This window comes from Guyanagaster necrorhizus (genome assembly GCF_019112545.1).
Source record: "Guyanagaster necrorhizus MCA 3950 unplaced genomic scaffold BT62scaffold_36, whole genome shotgun sequence".
Classification (NCBI taxonomy): domain Eukaryota; kingdom Fungi; phylum Basidiomycota; class Agaricomycetes; order Agaricales; family Physalacriaceae; genus Guyanagaster; species Guyanagaster necrorhizus.
Genome location: NW_025064915.1, coordinates 300,594 through 322,336, shown reverse-complemented (window position 1 = coordinate 322,336; position 21,743 = coordinate 300,594). Strand labels below are relative to the sequence as shown.

Below are 21,743 nucleotides of genomic sequence, written 5' to 3'. Positions count from 1 at the left end.
ATGACCTCTTTCTGGTTTTCTTATGCTTGTTGTTCATCTCTGAGTTGGACTGAGGATGTCCTCTCCATCTCACCACTGGTTCTGATGGAGATGGGAGGAGAGGTGCCATGAGACTGGCTGCAAGAAGACACTGGTCAGAGTTCTGAAGCCATCTGAGTGGCATCAAGGGAATCTCTAGCACAGTCAGCAATCCTGTGGATTTGAGAGGTGGTGGTATGGGAGGGGAGAGACTGCTGGTTGTTGTCAACTAGGATAGGTGGGATCCATGGGTTTCAGAATCCTGTGATACCAGAGTCTCCTGATCTGAGTCAAGAGGGGTATTCATGCCTTTCTTCTTCTTGATTGCTCCTCTGATGCACTCCACTAGGCTCAGCTTGTGGAACAGGGCTGTTCAAGAGCTAGTAGGTTGTTCTTCTGGATTTGGAGATATCATAGAGGGGTAGATTAGGGGTTATATTATAGAGTATGTGATAGATATGTTGGAATTCATTATAATGTCAGATTGTCTAGGCAGTAATTGAGTGATGTCTCCTGCACAGCTGGATGATCACAAGTAAGTCTAAGAGTGTTCTGATGATGGAGAATAGGAGTTCAAAGAACTCTCAATCAAAGTTCAGGTCTGATGAGTTGATAGAGGGTATTCAGTTTCCTCTGCATTATAGTATGTGAGAAAAGAGAAGATACAGCTTTGAGCTAATTGTTAGACCCAAGCATTATGTGAACAGATACATGTGATAAACAGCCTAGTCTCCTCACACTTTGGGAGATCAGCTGAGTTCACTGATGCATAAACTGATCAGTATGTCACAAGGCTAAAGAGAATTGGCTCAAGGATAGAATGGTGTGAATAAACTTTAGCTCAAAGCTGAGGGTTATCAGCAAGAGCAAACCATCTTAAATACTGTACAAGTCATATCTAAATATACTACTACTAATTGTATATTGCTGAGTCTTTTGTGCCTATTGTCCTCGAATATCACTACTGTATATAAAAGAATGATTGTGTATTGTCAGACAACATTGTTGTGTTGAAAGACAATGACCAACTTGGCTAGTTGTGATGACTAAGCTTTGTCTCACAGTCTTAAGCACTTGTGCTAGTGCTCTGACTAAGCATAAATAGGGGTTAATCAAGAAAAGAAAATAGAATAAGGTGAAAAATTATAATAATGCTGATGGCATTTGATTTTCTTCATGCTTATTGTGCATAAAGAAAGAGAAGCATAAGCTTCAAGCTAATTGTTAGATCCAAGTTGCACATAATCAGAACACATAATAAACAAATGCTGTATTGTATTCATACAGTCACATCTGAGTCTATTTGTTTGTATCTGTTGACTAATATACTTCAAAGCCATTACAAGAGGCTTGAGAGTAAAGTGGTATATGAATAAACTTTAGCTCAAAGCTAGGGTTATACCAGCAAGAGCTACTCTACTTTTATACTACTTGTTTATTGAGATAAATATACTACTGCCTATTATACTAGTCCAAGTCATTGTGCTCATTGTCCTTGGATATCACTACTATCTACAAAAGGGTTGTTGTGCATTATTGAGAGTTGTTGTATTGAAAAACAAAGATGGACATAGCCTGTTATAATGACTAAGCTTGTCTCATGGTCTTAAGCGCTGGCTTAAGTGCTCTGACTAAGCATAAATAGGAGTTAAGATGAAGAAAAAGATAAAAATCATAACATCATTGTGATAATCAGAATGTGGTTAGCTGGCTCAATTCTGAGACAAGTCAGTCTTCACATAGTATGACAGTCCTTCAGATTATAGTAATACTTGTATCTTGCTTGGATTTCTCTTTTTTCTTGGTTTGGATTCCTACTGCTGAAAATGGCACTGCTAATACAACATCTCATTTTCAGTATCACCAGATGTTTCAACTTGCATTCAACCTTCAAAAGAAATCCTCTTCAATGAAGTCCCATCTTTATTCTATAAAACACACTCTCACTACTCTTTACACATTACATTCTTTCTCTTCTATAGCCTTGCATCCAGCACTCAGAAAACATACTCCAGTAGATAGAAATCCTTTATTGACTTCCTCAGACTTCATCCCAAGTTTATGGACTCTCCAGGCCAATTCTTACCAGCAAGTATCACTGCAGTAATGAAATGGGTGGCCTGATTAGACTCCAGAGAATTGATGCCAAAGACCATCAAATCATATATTAGTGTGTTATACTCACTTTATATCAATGCAGGGCTTTCTTTCAATCAGTGTGAGTCCTTGTCTGTCCAGTGCCTCCTTTGAGGTATCAAGTGCTTCTATAGTGAGTGAGAGCAGAACTCCAAGATGCTTATCACACTGAATATCCTACAAATGTTGTCTTCTATTGCAGAAAATACCTCACATGTTGACAATGCTATTTTTGATGCTGCATCCAAGCTTGCATGGTCAGCTTTTCTCCATTGTGGAGAATTCACTCTGTCAGACAATGAAGTTTTCAATCCTGCAGTGCACATTATCAGGGATACCATTCAGTTCCTGTCTGACTTTGATCACCCATTCCACATTCATCTTACACTTCCTGCATCAAAGGCATCACAGTCTTGATTGCTACTGCATCTGAATCTTCTATATGTGCAGTGTCAGCATTGAAGAATCTTTTTACAATCAATCCTCTGGATGGCTGAGTCCCACTGTTTGCAGATATAAATGGTGATCCACTCTATCATAATGCATTCATGCACACTTTGAAGAATCATCTTGCTCTTTTTGGGCTGGACTCATCCAGTTTCTCTGACCATAGTTTTTAGCATGAAGCTGCATCATCAGCTGCTGTAGCTGGGTTTTCTGACTATGAGATTCAGTTGCTATGAAGATAGCATAGTGATGCTTACAAACTCTATATTGATGTTCCTCATGACTATATCCTCCACCTGTCTGCTTGACTTCATGTGGCCATGCCTCTTGCTCCCTCTCAATCTGCTGGATTTCCACTTTGTGCCTATGGTGGCTTGAGCATGGCTTCCTTTGAGGGGCTGTCACAAGAGAGCTATAGCATCCAAACAAAGACTTGTTTTGTCCTCAACCCCTTGCTCCTAAGAACACTTCTCATTCAATACTGCTTCTCACATCCTCTCAACTCCTAGAACAAGCATAGATGAACCATTCAAATACCTTTGAATGTCATCTATGCAAGAGACAATGGCCTTGCCTTTGGTGGTACCAAAATTGCCTTTGTTCTTGTCTTCAATGCATATGACAAAGACCAAATGCCACTCACCCTCAGAAATATAAAGTCAGTCCACATCATTGCAATTTCCTCATCCTCTTTCTTCCCTATCTCACACAAAGAGCTTGATAGTCATTGACTTTGAGCAGTTTTTGCACCCACCCTTGCCACTTCCCTTTTTCATTTTTGTTATACTCTAGTTACAGTCTCTTGTATTTTATATGCTCATCTGTGCTGGCTTGAGCACAGCTTCTCTTGAGGGCCTGTTGCAAGAGAGCTTTGGCATCCAAACACAGACTTGTTTTGTCCCCAACCCCTTGCTCCTAAGAACACTCCTCATCCAATACTGCTCCTCATGTCCTCTCAACTCCTAGAACAAGCATAGAAGCAGGAATTTCCCAAATAGTCTCAGAGATGCATTTGTTTGTAGAATATGTGAAAGTATAAACTCTCTTGAGTGTGAACAGCACAATTGCCAGCCGGATAACATGGACGGGATGGGAGATGGGGAAGATGGAGGGTCGCTGTGGCTTGTACACCGATGCTGCAATGCCAAACAATGTCAGCATGCAAGTGCCGAATCGGGCCGCGAAGTCCGAGTCAGTCCAACTTGTCCGATCGACAATTTATTTGCAACCCCAAGTTGAACCACGGTCTATACCACTGAAAAGAAGGTAATTTCCCTTTGAATTCTATGATATTCAGCGTGGAAAGTGCGGACTAATCTCATACGCTAAAGTTATGGATTGACCTCGGGCAGGTATTGTATCTTCAGCTTATTAGTTTTGCTACAGTAGTAATTCCGACACCTCTTCCAGTGCGACGAGTTACTAGTTATCCGGTATTCAGAAAGGGTGAGTTTCATGTCATCTGACGGATTTTTTGAGCTGATGACGGTCTGAAATTATCCGCACAATGGAATTTGTGGAGCGTAAACAGAATGGTCCTTCACCACCGACAGCGTCAAGCATATTTGAGACTGCCTGGACGGCCTGCCACGAGATTTTGTTCAGAACCTTCCATATTTGTACAGCGTGACCGGAAATCTATTGACCGTCAGGAACTCGTCAGCAGGTGGTGGAGAAGTAGGTTGGAATAACACGCTACGAATTCGCCAAAGTGACTGCCTATCATTGCTGTTTGGTATTCTGTACGCCAATATAATCCATCAAGCCCGTATACTGACAAACTGGATTTCCCTGCACAGATGGTCGCCAAAATTTGAAAGAGCCTTTCGTCCTCTACTCGGAACCGTTCAGTATATACGCCTAAAAGTGAAGCTTCGGGCCATTGTATATGCACAATCGGCGTTCTCTCACTCCTCGTAGGTTCTTTCTTTCCAGGCGGTCAGCGATGCAGAAATAAGAGCACCGTTTAGAGCAAGGACAAAGCGTAAACTTGAGATAAAAGCTATACTTTTAACGAAGGCTCACTTCAAAAGCCTTTCTCGGTGCTTTCTCATCTTTCATGAAGGGGAATTACACTCTCTTGCCTTTTGTTGCTGTCATTGCTAACTCTGCACGTGTGCCATCACTCAAAACGGCGTCATATTCTGATGTATTTGACTAGGCCACCCCGCGCGAAAATGAAATCTTCAAGGGTACATCCTTATGTGATGTCGCTACCGTCGGTTATGCTACTCGCAATGGCGGGTAATCTCCGTCCCCTGGACTTATACATCTAAATTTATGAATATCACAAGTACTACCGCTGGGCATGGTAGACCCATGACCATGGTCACGACGTTCAGTGCGCTGTAACTGATGACAGTCCAAGATTCTTATTATCTCTGGTAAATATTTTCCATTTGCTGAAAGGACTAATTTACATGACTTCTCCAGGAACTTCAATGACCGGCAGTACTGTCGTTACATGACATTGGTCTCCACTGGTATGTATTGTCGGTATCAAATATAATCATCCATAACATCAGTATATCGAAGGTTCTGGTATCAGCTGGAGATTCCATTAGCATTCAGTCTGCCAGTCAAGTCTGGCTTAATCACCTGGATCTTCCCAGTGACAGAGACCACGATAAGGTACGTGTCCACCGTATATTTCTATTTCGTCACGAGTGCTCACCAGGATTTGCATGTGCCTTGGGTACTGAGTAGTGGGTTTAATATATTCTAAGGAACATTCGCAGCTATGATGGACTGCTCGACATCACACACGGCCTAATGTAACCGTTACAAACAGCAAGTTGTACACGCATTGGAAGGCTTCTCTTGTTGGCCGTTCTGACAACAATCATCTGAGGACGTCGCCATCATCTTTATCTTCGCCAATAACTGATGGTTTGACCCGAATTTGTGTACTTCATTGTTCTGGTATGCTGATCATGATGTTTTATGGATGTATTTTGATACGTCAGTAGATCCGGACACGGTCACATCTTCACTAATATATGAACTGTGTTCTTACTTCCATTTGAGCACTCACTTTCTTCCTTCTTTAGGGTCTTCGATGACAACAACGACAGCATAAACACTCGTGATGGTGAGTAGTTCTTCTGCTCATATGGTGGTGGTGGTGGTGATTCAATTGTCTTAGTGCCAATATCGGGTGTCCATCTTCTTGTCAAAAATAACGTGTGGACCTGTGGGATCTAGGTTTTGTTCTTTCAATATTACCATCGAACTTGTCAGGCATTGACAAGCCTCTTTACAGTACCGACGAAAGCTTTACTGTAGCTTGAGGCAAAGGAACGTATACCTCTTTGATTTTTTACCCATTGCATTCTCATATAATGACTATTAGACTTCGACCTTGATAATACAAACAATGCGTAATCCCCTGGATCGTGATTGATCTTGCTCAACCCCCCCAGGGTCGGAAACGCAGTGCCTACTCTTACACGCTGTTACCGAATGCCAGCGTCAGAGCATCCGTTACAGCAAGCACTGGGCAAACATTGACTTTCTAATGAACTCCTTACTAGGATTTGAAATTACGGGAAATCGATCTGTTGCTAAAGTTTAAGGAGTTGGATGACAAGCTAGGTTCAATTACTTAAAGATGTACTGAACAATAACAATGCTTTTCTCATCCCTTACAAGGACTTAGAATCCCAAGGTCTTCGCCGCATTATTGTTGTTCGAGCTTCCATTAAGAACGGCACTGACGGCATGACGCTCTATTATACTCACGATAGTGCTGCTACAGAGGTCCGATGCATCGGTATTAAGCGGAATGAGCGGCATCTTCCTCAGATGACAGCCAACATGTTGTCAAAAGCGGCTGTGTTGTTTTTCATTTGCATCCAGCGCTTGGTTCTTAAAATAATATAAAGTAAGGGCTAGCCGTTACGTTCGAGTTACTCGAGCTGATAATGCTCTCAGAAACGATTACCGTTCCTCCTTATGACGGCTATCCCCTGTTCTTGACTGCCAAAAGATACTGGACGTCCTCTAGTCCTGTGCATGCATCCCAAGCTTCGGATGCATTGACGCTGCTATGTCTTCACGGAACAAGCTTTCACAAAGAGAGCTGGGAGCCTACTTTGGAAAAGATTTTCGATCTCGCTTCTTTAGGCGGGCCAGTGCGGATCCGGGAGGCGTGGACGCTTGATTGTCCCAATCATGGCGCATCGGCAGTGCTCAACGAGGCGGTGTTGCAGACACCAGAATTTTATTTAAACTGTGCGTTTGTCTCCCTTCGATGACGCCATGCATTGACAATGTTCGATCCAGTCAGCTGCGAGAAATACGCCAAGGCGACGCATCGCTTCTTATTATCCAAATCTGCACATGGAATCGACTTTAGAACGCGCAACCTTGTGGGTGTGGGACATTCACTTGGAGGCGTGTCAATGTAAGTGCCTTGGATCCACTTCTGCCGGTATTTGACGAGACCTTCTGAACAGGACGATGCTGCAGTATATGTCATCCGCGGTTCCTTTCTCGTCGATAATACTTGTCGAACCGCTGCTGAGTCCAGAAGGTGCTCATCATTTAAAACAGTTACGCTCCATTCTTATCAAGGGCGCATACGAACGTCGGGACGTATGGCCAGACCTCACGACGGTCATGGTGTCCCTCAAGAGTCGTGGTAATCGGACAAAGAAGTGGGACCCTCGGATCCAACAGCTGTATATTGTACGTTAACCTTTCGACGTCTACGGCGTTAAGTCATATACGGCTGACGCCTGATTCCACCAGCAACATGCCATCCGACCTCATCCGGGTTCTTATCACGTTGAAAATCCTTATGTGGGCTTCTCACTTGCTTGCACCCGGGACCAAGAAGCGGTGCGTCGCACTTGATATCCAGCAAAGTCGAAACACGGTCTCATGAAATCCTAAGGCCATGTATCGAGATCCAGAAGGCGCTACCAAGCCTATCGGCGACTTGAACAAAGTTTGCGCGAGTCGGCCGGTGCATTTGGTCTTAGGTGGTATCCATGACTTCCTGTAAGTCTAGGCGATCTAGTACAGTATCCCCATCCCTGATGATCGATACAGACCGAAACATGTGCACGAAGCGATTGTCGATCCCAGTTCCGGGCGACAGTTTGCTTCTATCACTACGATTCCGGAGTCTGGCCATCTGGTGAGTATCAAGTATGAGTGAATAGATGCACCGGTCTGAAAATGGTGCAAGGTACCCCAAGAGCAGCCCGACAAACTAGGGGAAATTATATTTGGTACTTTAGTTTCGAACGGGACGCCACCAGGACGATCAAAGTTATAAACTGTTGACCTGTAATTTATATATCGGAACATAAGAATGTACAGGATACATAATGATATAAAATGGAGACATAATGAATACTAAATTAGATTTCTAATGACTTCCGCTCTAGCCCATTCAGCGACACCACTAACGTCCGCTGCATCCATCAGCGCGCGCCATAACAATAACCGACTGGACAAGAGATCCCAACTCGGCCTTTTATTTGAGAATGTCATCGATACGCGCCAGAGAGACTCGACTGCTCGACCCCATTCCCCTACAGAGTCATCTGATGCGTCGTTGTTGAATAAATGGAGTTTGCTATGAAGCGAAAACAGTGGCGTGGATGCTTTCCTGCTTCCTAACGGTTTCCACTCTATCTGCCTTTCCATCTCTTCAAGACAGTGGACGGTCCGGTTAAGCAATGAAGCCAAGCTCGGAATCGATGGACCGGGTAGCAAAGCGAGGCGCAGCAGCACGCGGGCCGTCAATGATAACACAGGAAGTTTGACTAAAAGGACGATCCTTGAGCATCAATCGATTGAGAATCAGGTGTGCTCTTACCTGATGACGAGCTGTTGATGAGAAGCGAAATACAACGGCCTATTATCCATCGCCACTGGCCGCTCGTAGCAGTCTCCAATTTTTTTGTGTCACTAGAACATATGATGTTCTCGATGATCTTCAGCCATGCAACACCCTCGTCTTCGACGAGATTGAGCAGTTGCATTTCAATCCAGCAATGAAGCCCCGACTTCAAAACGAGGGATGTTGTTGCTTGGGGAATGCATGTCAAGTTCGTCAGTACCTAAGGAAAAGACCGTTGTTGAACAAGACCAGATACTAGTATTTGGACTAACCTCAAGAATGCCTTTACGCAAAGCAAAGTCATCGGACGCCTGGAAAATGCTCGCGAGAAGATCCCACGTATGCCGACGCTTGAAAACCCTCCAGTCATCTGTGCTGACCAGTCCATCAGACAGAAGTCTGATCATCCACGCCCTCTCTTGTTTCCAGTTGTCAGAGCTGCTATATAGCAACCCGAATAGCATCGGCACATCGCTAATGTCCAGCTCCGGACGTTGCAGCAAGAACCGCGCGGTCAACGGGTACGTGAAATGAGACGGATAGAAAACGCCTCTCAAAGCATGTAGTAATACTAAGGTGGAGTATGTCGGCAAACGTTTTAGGCATTCTTCGGCTGATGGTTGCGGTATGGCATCTCGGATTAGACCGAGTATGTAAAGAACAGAGGTCTTCTCTTGCATTTCGACTGTCTATAAACACCGTACGGTTAGCTGTCGCGTAACAACTTACAGATGATAATACTGACTTCCAATTGTTTCCACAAGGCTGATATGCAGTATATCGCGAGCTCGCGGATGTGACCATCTTTAGCCGAAAGAGATCGGATAACAAGGCCGACAACGTTCGTCCGAAAGAATTCGATCCAAGGAAAAGTACCCTGAGGTGGGTTTTCTGCTAAGGTATGGGCGAACAAAAGGATGACGAAGAGAGGGTCGTAGATAGGTGCTGGGTGCTCAGCCTGGTCAATCTGATCATCAATGCGCCGCCAATTAGGATAGTAAAGGCAACTTTGGAGAAGGACTATTGGATCTAGGCTCTGGATGGCCTCCAAAGCACCGTTCGACGTCGTCTCATGCGATGCATTCCACTGATTGAACAGAATCCCGATCGAGGTCTTTCGTTGCGCCTCAAAAAGACGGAAGATTGAAAGCAGCTTCCGGTCAGATATTGATGTGGTGCCACGGTACACGGCCATTAGCGGTACCACATGCGTAATTTGACACGTGTTCGCAGGATGAAGATGGAACAAAACGTGGAGAAGACCGATAGTAGCATCTCTTAGAGGTGATGAAGAGGCGCCCGTCACTGAACATATCTTCACAAAGCGGTGGTGTTGTACGACATTTTGAAGAACACGATTTACTATCAAAGGCTAACGAAGGTATAAATAAGCATGGACGGACGGTCCCAAGGGCACATCCACGTACCTTGAAGGGAACATGGTTCAGAACTGCGGTCAATAACTCCAATGCCGCCGTATTCCACAGTTGAAGCTGTGTTACAGCAGTGAGAAGAGGCTCAACAATGTGTGGCTTTAGAGACACAATATTGAGCATGTCGGCTGTAGAATATTAGCGCCTGTGACGATAACTGATACGAATTCTACTTACTCAAATGTTCCACGCATCGAGAAGACATATCATCAACGGGATTTTCGTCAGTAAAATGACGCACAGCCCATTGTACTCCATGTTCAGCAAGAGCATCTGTCAATGCAGAACTTTCATCTCCGATATTGAGGCCAATAAGCAACATGTCCGGTGTAAGCGATTTGACCGATAGCTTACGCAGATCGTTCAGGATCAGATCCTCAAGTTGAGAACGATGGGAAGGAAACAACCGGAACATGAGGATGATACATAGTGAAGCTGTATGCCGGAGACTGCGAGACGAGGATTCATTGGTCGACCATTTGAACATTCGCAGGCCATGCTGAAGCCATGGCTCAGCTTCAGCCTCGGAAAAGGCTGCGCCACGACACTTGGCAACGTCCAAGTAAGAATACAGGACAGATGCCAATTCAAAGGGATCTCTCTCAAAGGATTGGTTAGTTTGAAGCCACGAGGAAAACGTGCTGTGAGGACACGCGTGTTTATAAATCAGACAGCGGAGGATCTCTGCCGTTGCCGCGGTCCAATGACCCTGTTGTAGAAGTGTGATAAGCTGGAGCTCCGTAGGTAGAGGTTCCAACCGATGGCTCCATCGTGCCATTGAGCGATCAAGGCGCGTCTCAGCATCTGCGCTACTTTGTATGGGATGTAATAGTCCTTCAGTGTGTAATGGCAAGGAAGAACGTAATGCTATCGCGAGGAGTTCTTCGAGAACCGCAGAATCAGGGAGACGTGAGCGAAGATTGATCAGCAGTATCGTCCTTGTACGGAGGAGGAACTCCGCTTGAGCACACTGCAGTGCGAAGTCCCGAACTGCGCTGATGACAGTGTCCAGCAGATCAATAATAGAAGCTTGTTTATGGTTTCTTGCCAAATATTGGCTCAATGAGTCCAAAAGATCAAGCAAACTCTCCAGTGGAAGATACACCACCCATATCGACGCTGATTCGAGCTGCCGTCTGTCAGCAACTCGAATGTTGTGGCATAAGAAAAACTCACTGAGACGCCTGCATCACTTTCCAAGCCAACCCGTACCTCGTTTAGCCAGTAGAAGGCTATATCTGAAGCTAGGCCTCTTTCAACTGACGAGCTGACATCTAAAGTGTCTTTCACCAATACACGCAGAGCTAAAGCATTAAAAAGGAGCATCAGTATACGTAGCCATCGACGTCATATTCAATCGTCCTACCTTCTCGCACGGTTTCAGGTAAAGTCGAAGACATGCACAGTCTCTGAACGGACTCCAGAGTGAATGCAAATTCTTTCAGTGCGGTGTAATCGGCGTTGGCCAACAAGGAAGCCGAGCGCGTAATTAAAGAATTCAAGAGCTGTAACAATCCACACAGCAGGCTTGCTCTTTCAGTGGCGGCAGTTAGGCAATGGTTAATTTGGCAGGTCACCCTCTTCAGATCTGAAAGTGATGAAGAATGCGTAAATACCGCGTTAATGAGGATCTCCTGCCCTTCTGGGTCTTGGATTTGCACCTCATCAGCAGACACAAACAGCCAATCGAACTTGGCACTGGTAGGGTCGTTAATGGGGTTTCTGGACAATGTAATCTGTATACTCACTGCGGCAATAATTTCTTCGACACTAGTTTGGTGCCGTTCCAGAGTAGGTGATGCGCAGGATTCGCAGCTTGTGACAATCCCTCCAGAGCCGGCGGGAAGAATAGATGAACAATCGCCACTAAGCGTTCCATGTCAACCGGCCGCAGCTGCTGTTCCAGCAGCCGAAGCCAGTCAACCAACTCGTAAGCTGCCACAGTTCGCGCCGACTTAGTTAGAGCTACGATCTACAGTCAGGCATCGGCTGTGTGGGAAAAGAACATGAACATACGTATCATCATTTCCTCAACGGTATGAAGAAAACTCTTCACATCCTGACCAACGCTGGTAGGCGTCGGGGACTTGGGAATTCGGGGATACCACAGACAGTACTTGAGGATCTCAACTTCTCTCCGAATGGCGGTAGTGACGATCGGATAATCGGGAAATAGTTTTTGGGGATCGAGTATGCCGTCAATCTTGTCTGTGAAGGAAAGCAGTACCTTCCTATGGCAGAAACTGTTGTGAAGCTGAAAAACGAGACTCCTGACGAATGTCGCAAGCGCAAGTACATCCGAAGCGGACAGGTGTCCAGCAGCAATTTTAGCCGAAAGCTGCTCGCTTAGCGTCATCAGTAGCGGACTTGGCAACTGAGATTCAGTATGATCTTCAGATTCCAAAGCCTGCATCTCCTCAATGTAGCGATAAGGCGTCTTAGTACACCTCTGTATGCAATCATCAAGAAAAGCAAGAACGCTTTCTGGTTCATCGGTGAGCGTGGCGCCATCAGGTGATTCGCCTCCAGACGATGGGCGGCATCCCGTGGGCAAGGAAATCAACCACAGATGAGGCTCATCTGGATTATGCTGGAACATGAGACTGTTGCTCAACAGATGTTCCAGAAGGCGGACAAGTGCGGAATGTAACGCAGAAACATTGGAGGATGTGAGTGCTTGCAACAGAATATGCAAGTAGGAGAATTTTGATGAACCTATTCGATGATTCTTCAGTGTCAATGTTTCTTCTAGTTCATGGAAGACCCACCTGGTTTAGAAGTCCAAGAAAACTGATCGTTGGACTGAAGGAGCCTCAGGACGTGTAATTGTCTAACAAGATGCAGTTGTCGCGCCCCCGATGACAGACTCTCACTGTTCCCTTCTCCTTCATCCGTTTCGGTACTCGAGAAGTTAATTAACATCTTTCCGATGTCAAAACGAGCTTCCGAGACTAAACTCGGTAAACAGTCGTGATAGAGCCACAATAGTCGCTGGGAACTCTCCGCTAGTAGGGCAGCTTGCGTCTGGCGTTGAGATTCGGTGAGCTGGGAACCAAGTTGCCCGGTCGTCCGCTGCGAATACCCCACAATGACCTGAAATTCGGGGACCCGTTTACGCGCCTCCCTTTCGAGTTCGCGACATCGCTTGGACCACTGTCCGTCGGCCTCCCCTTCCTCCAGCGCATCTGCGATCATTCGGAAATGACTTGTGACATCGCGGTACTTCATAAGGCATTTTGATAGCGCGAAAGCGGTACAGTGCTGCACCAAACTGCGGCTAGCTTGTTGCAGTCCTTTTGTGAAATGAACCTTGGTGTTAACTGAAGGAAAGACGTTCTCCAAAATGATAGACAGAGGAGGGGGGGATGGCCGATAGAGAAACCCATCCGAGTTCTCTGAAAGAATGAAGCAAGAAACGGGAATCGGGAGGGATACAATAGATCCAAACAAGGCTATGTTTGTGATCCACCGCGATGACAGCCGAGGTTCCAAAGTTAGACTTGCGGAGGACCAATATCTAGAGAATAATCAGTCAACAGGAAATAATCAGCATATCTTGCTTACCCTGCTACGAGCTCAGGACATGAAGACATTATTTTCAAACTGAGTTCCTGCTGTCGCATATCCTCATTGCTCTTGAGTGATCGCAAGACATTCGCTAACATCTTATTGTACAACTTTCCTCCTCGGCTCTTGGGAACTTCTTCATCGTCTTGCGCGTCTTCGACGTCACGGGGATACCATCCATTGTCCTTGAAACAAATTCCCGTACCTGGCCGCGTACATATTGCTAGAAGAAAATGGTGCACAATATTGGCAGAGACATGTTCCGGATCGTCGTCCTCGGAATCTACACGATCATAGACTTTCGCTAGCTATTATGAGCATTAGCTTCTGATTAACTTTGCAGAAGAAATGAATCTACCTGCGCTATGGTTGTCTCGTTGAACACGCCAATCTTAAGCGTTCGCTTCAGCTTGGGTTCAGACCATATCCCGGCCCAAGAAACCTCCAAAACTCTACGAATGACAGAATAATGGTCTTGAGATAGGCCTTTAAACATAGAGACAAAGGCGTCACGATGCTGCTCCATAAACATGGTCTTGACTGGCGTAGGGGTATCGGTATCCACAAATGATAGGAGGAAAAGCATGTACAGCGTCCGGATATCTTACCATGGCCATTTAGAAAAGAAGTTCAGGATGTCGTAAAAACTCACCAGGCTTGGAGAGCGGGTCTACAGACTCGTCAGTCTTGGATTTTCGTCTTAAGTTCAGCAACTTTGGTAGACTCTAAGACTCATGGTTTTTTAAAAATGCATATCTGATAAAATGAATCCAGACCTTGATCTCCCAACCAAAAGCCTCCATTACGCCCTTCCGTTCACGACCGCGCGCAAAGCCAGACAGGCTGTTATACAGCCTCAAGGTAGAGAGAATCAGGTCATTGCTAGATCCACCGATATACGAGTTGAGTTTCCGCGTCCATTGAGGTAAAAACAACTTCTTGACAATTGGATGTCCCAACGAATGGTACGTGTAGTGGCTTGAAAGTAGCGACAAAGTCACAGCAAGAACAGATACCAACAACGATATCAATGCCGTCTGGCGCTACGAATACGGTTTAGCGCGTTCCGAAAGTTCATCGGCAAATGTACTCACTTGTTCCGCTCCCGCCCAGAGAGTGAAAATATCCTCAGCACCAGGCGACCCATTCAACCATTGTTGTGCAAGGACCAAACGGCTATCTTGGGAAGATATTGTTTCATTCGGCTTGACCGTAAATTGGTTCCGAATGGAAGTGAGTCCTGCAGAAAATTTGGTACGACACGCAGAAAAAAATGAACACCGTACCTCGAGTTAGAGTTTCGACATCCTGTGACCGCAGTAGCGCCTTGATTTCTTCTCCTGAGGATATTTTTTGAGTTGAGGTGTCTACTTTGATGCGCTTTGACGATCGACTCATTCGAAAGAAATAAAAACGTAGTTGAAGTGGTGGTGAATGCCAAATATGGAATTGGAAATTCTACCAACAATATCCTCGGCAACTACCGGGCCGGCGAGTGCCAGAAATCTCTACTTGTTCCTCTGTCAGAAGGATGCAAAGTCCACTCCGTTCAGCTGTGAGAGCAAAAGGGAGCATCTTTTCCCCTCATATATTTCGACGGGATCAAAGACGTGCGATTGCTAATGTTTGTTCTCTGCCGCTGTCTTCCCCCCCGGATGCTAACATATAGTACTTGTTGAATTAGCTAGGCCCTGGGGATACACTTGGTATTATCCTCGGAAGGTTTCAACAAACGTCACTTATTAACATTTTTTTTCTTCGGTCAGAACAGTATCAGGAAGCCAAGGCGGACGCGCACAAGGCACTCTCCCGAGCAGGCTACGATCCTCGATACTTTTGGGAACAACAAATCGTATGGGGCGACCATGATTCGTTCCAGTGAGTCAAGCAAATATTTTTTCTATCGTCGGCTGAGTATTTCCTGCAGACATGTGAACAATGTCCGCTATGGTGAGCTTGGTTGCTGTCAGTTCGCTTCCTGACTGATTCTGGCGATGCCCGTCAGTCCGGTTCTTCGAATCAGTTAGTATTCTGTATCGCTATGCAACATCTGAAATTCAATGACCAAATCAGAGTCGTATTCACTGGATGAGGCATCTTGGCTATCAACTCGGTGGGCCATCTGCCGCCGACTCTCTCATTCGGGGTGAAGGCGTCTCTCTTATCCTCAAATCTATTGAGGTGCGATTTCGACGACCCGTTATTTACCCGGACACCGTGATCATCCTCCATTTCGTCCGCACCCTACTCAATACTAACGAACTTGTTGCAGCTCATGATGGCGCACCGCCCTGTTCAACCAGATGAAGGGCAAAGACCGGACCCGTCAGCTTTGAATTTAGAAGCTTCGGCCTATTCCCTCAGCCAACGTGCGTTTGTTACCCTTAGTAAAGAGGTCGTCGTTTGGTACGACTACAATACGCTAAAGAAATGCATCCCGGAAGATAGATATCTCCAAGCAGTGTGGCATCCTAGTTCTAGTTAGAAATGTATTTTTGATGAGTTTGGTGGCCATAATAAGGACAGCATGTCGTATAGATCCCAAAATTCTGCTATCCTATGGCCGGGGCCAGCGGCGTAAAGTTGACCGTGAGCTCCGCCTATGGTCTTGTTAGAGGTATCAGTAGATAATTAAGTACAGGATTGTTATGCTAAAGTGTTAGTGTACCAATCATGTATCATCTGCGCCCGACGTCCCCAGTTGGACCGTGTAATACTACCTACCTGCCTACTTATCTACTCATCAATACTCCAAACACACCATCCACAATACATCTATCGATGCGCCCGTAGACGGCCGGAGATGTGGCAAATAAATTTTTATAATATCATGTATACTTTGTTCCAGTACCGACGCGATACTTGACTCAGATTCGCATTATTTAACCCATGATTATCCCCAGAGAAATCAGAAATCTTCGTTCAGATCTCTGTGGTATTTTCTTATTGCCTCTGCCGAATCAATGGAGGTCATATGCCTCTAATCAGAGATTCAGCTACTTTCTACAGTTCCACCAATTTTCCTCAGATTGCTCGTCGACCAGCGGTCCAACACTAGATCAAGACAGCATAAGTGTTTTCAGTCCTCCAAGCGTGCCCCACAGTATCCTTCGTTGGCTTATGGAACGCGGCGGGCGTCTTCCTTTGAGTGAGCCATCTGCTCCAGCACATAGCCAGGAGGCCCCGACGGCGGGCAAACTGTACCCTCGAGCTGGTGGCTTACGATGATTCATGAAATACCCTTCGTGGGCAAAGCCATCTACCCTCGACACATGGTGTACACGCTTAGTAACGAAGAATGGATGTTTCGACATGAATTTGGGTGACGAACGTACAACATTTCAGTAGACAGTAGATAACCTGAAAAATCAGCGATTAATCGTCGTCACTCTCGGACTCTGTCTCTTCTGAATCCTCTTGCTCGTCAAGGACTCCAGTCCAGTCAGATATCTCCAGTCTTTCATTCTTTATGGATTCTGACGATAGACGATTAGCAGTCGTTAGTATTTGCATGATGCGAGCTCACCTCCAGCATTGACCTCGTATCCAGCCTGCGAAACACATCGTGAAAGTTCAGCCTTGGCGCCAACTTTCGTATTCTTCCCGAGGATACATCCATCCAGCTTGGCCCCATCCGCAACGACACAGTGGTCCAAAAGCACACATCCAACGATTTTAACCATCTTTCCAATGACACAGTGGCTCCCAATCACTGACTTTTTCACCGACGTTCGCTCGCCGATCTGCGTCGAAGGTCCGACCATGCTATCTGTAGATATCTGTGCTTTCTGGTCAACGAGCGACCTGTCTGTAGGAACGTCGGGAGTGATGAGGCGGCGGTTCATTTCAAAGTAGGCGTGAAGGGTATTGAGCCGAGCAGCAGGCTCTTGATCGCGATGGAGGAGAACGCCCACACGTAGGCTGGGCGTAGTAGGTGACCCACTACCTTCGTCGCTGGCAGAGTCTTTGGGGTTTGAGGACGGAATGGGGGGCTCATCGTACAAGGTAGAATGAAGGAGTGCAGTGCTCTGGGTGGGGGCATTGGTGATGGGGTTCAATACATGACTGTACTTTTCTCTCCGTGTCCGTTGGTATGGTACTTTGCATAGCCAAGGAATGAATTCTTCTCGGAATGAGTCAACATGCGGTTTTTCTTGTAGCAGGTCGAGGACAGTACGCCGGCAGACGTAGACGTGTGAGTCACGGTACTTCGTCGACACTTTGGTTCGTGGATATCTGAATGAGGACTTGTTGAGCAGCAGAGATGAGAATGCATGGTGCTTACAACGTTAGAAGGGACATCCTAAGCTGTAGCTCTTCACCGTTCATGTCCCTGTCATCTGCAGTGTCGACATGAAGTAGAGTGCCGCTTTTATCATCCCACACTACGGCGACTGGAGGAAAAGCAGGACTCCAGTCATCCGGCTCGTTTGCTTTCTCCATCTCATTTGATGTAAACCAGCATGTAGTTGCAATGGCACCGTCGGATATCCGGTCAGATCTAAACTTGTTCAAGATGGTGTTGAGGGAAAGAGAGGGTGGAGGCAGGAAATCGCAAGGCAAGACAACAAAATCTGTTTGTATGCGGTGGGCAAAGTGCCGCAATAGAGAGCACGTCCCGACGCTAGCATCCATGATCTCGTCGTACGTCTGCAAGTCGATACGCAAGGACACGCTCGTCTCTGAGTGAATATGATTGGAGATTGCATGCCGGTGGACCGTCGGGCAAATGAGTACGACGTCTACATAATGGAATATCAGCCCTGAAGGCGGTCAACGGTAGCAGTCACGTACCCTTGATGCCTGAGAGCTCCAGCCAGGCAAACACATAGTCTATCATAGGCTTATTCGCGACAGGAAGAAGAGCCTTTGGACACGGTTCATCGCCATAATCGCTCGTCAGAGGTATCAGCCTGCCGCGGACTCAGTACTAGAAAAATTCTATCAAAATGTTGTACGTACTCGGCACCAAATCCAGCGAGCACGACAGCAGTGAATTCGCGAGTGACAAGCGGCGATATTGAGACGTCGAGGTCCATAGTGATGGTGCAGAAGCAAGGCTCAAAGTCGAGTCACACGGCGAGCGCGACTTGGCTTCGAACGTCCATGTGCGCGGATGTCGCAGCCGTCTGTCCTCACCCTCTACAAGCGTCTCGAGACCATCGGCAGAGGGGCCTACGGTTCTGTCTCTAAGGGTATCCATATCGCTACCGGGAACGTCGTCGCTTTAAAAATCATCGACCTCGACACTGCCGACGATGATGTAGGCGACATCCAACGCGAGGTGGCATTGCTGTCGCAGCTGCGAGATGCTCCTAACATTACAAAGTATTTCGGCTGCTACATGGATGGCCCTAGGGTGTGGATTGCAATGGAATACGCTGACGGAGGTAGCGTGCTGTCTCTGATGAAGGCATCACGGGGAGGGTGCTTGGAGGAGAAATTCATGGCGGTCATCGTCCGCGAGGTGCTCATTGGCTTGAGCTATCTCCACAAGGTTCCTGTTATTCACAGAGACCTCAAAGCTGCCAACGTTCTCGTCAGCGCGACGTGCAAGGTCATGATATGTGATTTTGGCGTGTCGGCGCTGCTGGCGACAACATCAAGCAAACGGAACACGATGACGGGGACGCTGCACTTCATGGCACCAGAGGTCCTACATACTAACCCAGCATATGATGCCAAAATCGACATATGGAGCCTGGGTATCATGATATACGAGATGGCGAAAGGGTCTCCTCCCCATTCTAATCTTGCGAGTGCAGAAGCAATTGTCGATACTATTTCGAAGATGAAGCCTCCGCGACTGCAGGATAGCGAAGCTGGAAAGGACATGAGGGACTTTATGGCAATGTGTCTCCGAGAGCTACCCAGCGAGGTGTGTTACTAATATTTCTTTTCTTTTCTGGCTTGATCTTACAGACTGGGTAGCGTTCCTCGGCGGACGAACTGTACAAAGCCAAGTGGATGAAATCTAATGCCAAGGTTCCTAATTCCATTCTACAAGATGCTGTTCGTCGTTTGCATCAAGCAGGCCCAAGAGCGAGTCTGGCGGGACCTCTTGCTTGGGAAGTTGACGAGTACGTTGTGTAACGAATTTACCTTGGAATTCTCATTGACGTCTTTATGTAGACTTGACAGGAACAGTGATGATGAGAGACCTTGGGAATTCGATACTGTTCGCGGGCGCCCATTCGCCACAATCGAAGACGACTTTATTCCACTAGATGCTGACGATGAAGAAATGCCACCACCTCCTGCGCCCAGTATGCGCCCCGTACTCCCTTCTTCGCTTCGCAGTCTATTCGAAGATGAATCGGCCCCAGATCCCTTTAGTCATCAACTGTCTCTGCCCCAACGAAATACTCCCAGCCCACCACCGAAATCAACGCCTAGTCACGACCGCACCATAAAGGCGCCTAGCTTACCTCTGGGAGGCTTCATCCAAGGTCTTAGTCACGATGTTGCTGAGACCGCACGAAGTTTTGTATTTCCCAAATCAGCACGCTCAAAGTCCGGACTACCTGGCATATCAGGTTCTGATGATGAACGGTCGCAAATACCATTCCCACTCCAATCTCGAGGGGACAATATACCTTCGCAAGACCCGAATATGCCTCTTACCATCGACATCGACAAAGCCGTAGAAGCGGCCCAGAATTCCACGCCCTCCGCCAGGTCTGCCCACTCATATCGTGATATTAGGTCTACGCGGGGACTGGCCGATATCGAGATACCCCCTCCTTCCCAAGATACCAAACCAATTGAACTCTCAACGACACCCAATGCCGGCCTGACATCTGATCTCCCAAATTCGACACTTACAGCGCGAACTCAAACACCTTTAAAACGTTCTCCGATGCCGGTAGATAGCGAGCCTCAAAGAGGCCGACGCCAGGTTGACCTGGCATCCCCTACTGCGTTCCAATTCCCTTCTTCATCACCAAATTCCGCATCCCCAAGGATACAACCTACGTTGCCTTTACAACCCCAAAGGATACGCAAGGATGCGCCCATGACGAAGAATCTGAGTCCCGCTCAGTCTTCTCATCAGTCGACGTATTCTCTGGACATATCAGGGACCGTACGACGTGCGCCATCCGCGTCTAGTCCTCGGTCTTCTCCACCGATAACCCGAACTCGATCTGCGACCGCACTTCCAGAGACAGTCATATACAAGCCCGTACCGGCTCCTCCTCCACGAAGTCCGTCCCCGCCTCTTCTGCCTCCCATCAAACCTTTTGCAGGGCGTCGCGATCGCAGCGGCAGCGACTCAAGTGGGTCCTACCGAACAAATGGTCTAGGCACACCGGGACTGAAAGACGTCTTGAAGGTTTGTCATTCGCTATAGACTCCTTATAACAAAACCCACAGCCTTACGTTTTAACCTTTAACCCGGTAGATCCCTTCACTCACGTCCGAACACCAGCTTGCGGACCTACTCCCTCCTTCACCCTCAGCAGCCGGTACATCCACGCGCAACTTCTCGCCAACGCCTAGCCATCTCAACTCTTCAACCATGTACACTCCCCACCAGAACTCGGCGGCGGCGTCGTCGTTCATACTAGGTCTTCCTCGAACAAGTTCCCCGCCGCCTTTAGATACACGGCCCGAACCCCTTCTTTCAGGAGGACACTCCCGGTCAGAGTCGAATCTTCCAGCGGCTTTGTCTTCGCCCATCCTGCCGTCTTTACGGCCTCTCGATTTCTCCACCTTGGTCGGAGCGCACCAAACGCGTGCAGAACTAGCCAGGACCATCGAGGATCTCAGTCGTTGTCTAGCTGTCGTCGAGGTCGGGCTCAACGGCATGCTCGATAATGTCCGGGGAGACGCCATCGAGGAAGAGCAAGAAGATTCCTTCGTCGATGGTAGCTATGCAGATACATTGGCGGACTACCCACACGCCAATGGTGTAACATCACGGTAATGCCCCATTGATGACCATCACGAAAGAAAGGAAGGAAGGATACATTTATATTTAGAGGGGGAACATCTCATGTCAATCTATGTCTGCTTCGGCTTGCTCTTCATCGGAGTCTGAATCTGACGCTTCAGCAGTATTTCCACCACCCCAGAAACTTCCTACCCAATTGCTGAACATCCGGAAGGGCTGCATCACAATCAGAAACCAGAACGAAGGTGAAACGTGCTTTTTGCTCACCCCAGCCATCGGAGCGACATCCTCCTCACTATCCTCACCCTCGTCTTCGTCTTCGCCTACTGCTGGTTCAGGCTCAGGCTCAGGCTCAGGATCCTGATCCGCCCACTGTACTTCAACCTCCCCGGGC

At 47.0% G+C, this 21,743-nt stretch overlaps 8 protein-coding genes across 8 annotated transcripts; 5 read left to right on the top strand and 3 right to left on the bottom strand.

Moving 5' to 3' along the window:
* Positions 1-2,445: 2,445 nt before the first annotated feature.
* BT62DRAFT_923231 (uncharacterized protein) lies at positions 2,446-3,377 on the bottom strand (the record flags this gene model as incomplete). Its single annotated transcript, XM_043184485.1, has 6 exons — positions 2,446-2,545; positions 2,711-2,831; positions 2,859-2,965; positions 3,139-3,203; positions 3,245-3,300; positions 3,356-3,377. The coding sequence occupies 6 exons, from the start codon at positions 3,375-3,377 to the stop codon at positions 2,446-2,448; spliced, it is 471 nt and encodes a 156-aa protein (XP_043035149.1).
* Positions 3,378-3,681: 304 nt separating this feature from the next.
* BT62DRAFT_923230 (uncharacterized protein) lies at positions 3,682-5,891 on the top strand (the record flags this gene model as incomplete). Its single annotated transcript, XM_043184484.1, has 8 exons — positions 3,682-3,792; positions 4,012-4,047; positions 4,207-4,278; positions 4,763-4,845; positions 5,035-5,084; positions 5,127-5,232; positions 5,652-5,692; positions 5,806-5,891. The coding sequence occupies 8 exons, from the start codon at positions 3,682-3,684 to the stop codon at positions 5,889-5,891; spliced, it is 585 nt and encodes a 194-aa protein (XP_043035148.1).
* Positions 5,892-6,524: 633 nt separating this feature from the next.
* On the top strand, positions 6,525-7,925 carry BT62DRAFT_1042614 (uncharacterized protein; the record flags this gene model as incomplete). Its single annotated transcript, XM_043178450.1, has 7 exons — positions 6,525-6,834; positions 6,886-7,006; positions 7,059-7,290; positions 7,354-7,443; positions 7,499-7,605; positions 7,657-7,744; positions 7,796-7,925. 7 exons carry the CDS (start codon positions 6,525-6,527, stop codon positions 7,883-7,885), a joined length of 1,038 nt encoding a protein of 345 aa, XP_043035147.1. The 3' UTR covers positions 7,886-7,925.
* BT62DRAFT_974559 (uncharacterized protein) lies at positions 7,897-14,885 on the bottom strand. Its single transcript, XM_043189167.1, has 17 exons — positions 14,742-14,885; positions 14,550-14,695; positions 14,232-14,498; positions 14,108-14,180; positions 13,814-14,058; positions 13,453-13,763; positions 12,657-13,405; positions 11,905-12,603; positions 11,637-11,853; positions 11,255-11,586; positions 11,065-11,192; positions 10,066-11,017; positions 9,883-10,016; positions 9,201-9,827; positions 8,728-9,144; positions 8,432-8,675; positions 7,897-8,378 (listed from the first exon to the last, which is right to left on the bottom strand). Exons 1-17 carry the CDS (start codon positions 14,851-14,853, stop codon positions 7,966-7,968), a joined length of 6,066 nt encoding a protein of 2,021 aa, XP_043035146.1. The 5' UTR covers positions 14,854-14,885; the 3' UTR covers positions 7,897-7,965.
* A 356-nt stretch (positions 14,886-15,241) lies between these two features.
* Positions 15,242-15,940, top strand: BT62DRAFT_907797 (Thioesterase/thiol ester dehydrase-isomerase; the record flags this gene model as incomplete). Its single annotated transcript, XM_043183677.1, has 5 exons — positions 15,242-15,333; positions 15,383-15,405; positions 15,461-15,477; positions 15,529-15,672; positions 15,728-15,940. Coding segments are annotated over 5 exons (489 nt in total), but the record flags the coding sequence as incomplete, so codon positions are not given.
* Positions 15,941-16,553: 613 nt separating this feature from the next.
* Positions 16,554-18,971, bottom strand: BT62DRAFT_955697 (UDP-3-O-glucosamine N-acyltransferase). The gene is made up of 5 exons (XM_043188348.1): positions 18,418-18,971; positions 18,250-18,368; positions 17,741-18,197; positions 16,982-17,691; positions 16,554-16,931 (listed from the first exon to the last, which is right to left on the bottom strand). Exons 1-5 carry the CDS (start codon positions 18,492-18,494, stop codon positions 16,831-16,833), a joined length of 1,464 nt encoding a protein of 487 aa, XP_043035144.1. The 5' UTR covers positions 18,495-18,971; the 3' UTR covers positions 16,554-16,830.
* Positions 18,572-19,548, top strand: BT62DRAFT_907847 (Pkinase-domain-containing protein; the record flags this gene model as incomplete). Its single annotated transcript, XM_043183679.1, has 2 exons — positions 18,572-19,333; positions 19,387-19,548. 2 exons carry the CDS (start codon positions 18,572-18,574, stop codon positions 19,546-19,548), a joined length of 924 nt encoding a protein of 307 aa, XP_043035143.1.
* A 1,195-nt stretch (positions 19,549-20,743) lies between these two features.
* BT62DRAFT_974550 (uncharacterized protein) lies at positions 20,744-21,382 on the top strand (the record flags this gene model as incomplete). The annotated part of the gene is made up of 1 exon (XM_043189166.1): positions 20,744-21,382. Exon 1 carries the CDS (start codon positions 20,975-20,977, stop codon positions 21,380-21,382), a length of 408 nt encoding a protein of 135 aa, XP_043035142.1. The 5' UTR covers positions 20,744-20,974.
* Between the last annotated feature and the right edge of the window lie 361 nt (positions 21,383-21,743).

Coding starts and splice junctions, on each gene's coding strand:
- BT62DRAFT_955697 (XM_043188348.1), bottom strand. CDS start 18,494: ATGGACCTCGACGTCTCAATATCGCCGCTTGTCACTCGCGAATTCACT. Junction 18,198..18,249: donor GGAGCTCTCAGGCATCAAGG/GTACGTGACTGC, acceptor TCCATTATGTAG/ACGTCGTACTCATTTGCCCG. Junction 16,932..16,981: donor ATACGAGGTCAATGCTGGAG/GTGAGCTCGCAT, acceptor GTCTATCGTCAG/AATCCATAAAGAATGAAAGA.
- BT62DRAFT_974559 (XM_043189167.1), bottom strand. CDS start 14,853: ATGAGTCGATCGTCAAAGCGCATCAAAGTAGACACCTCAACTCAAAAA. Junction 13,406..13,452: donor TGTCCTGAGCTCGTAGCAGG/GTAAGCAAGATA, acceptor ATTATTCTCTAG/ATATTGGTCCTCCGCAAGTC. Junction 9,828..9,882: donor TGAACCATGTTCCCTTCAAG/GTACGTGGATGT, acceptor TACCTTCGTTAG/CCTTTGATAGTAAATCGTGT.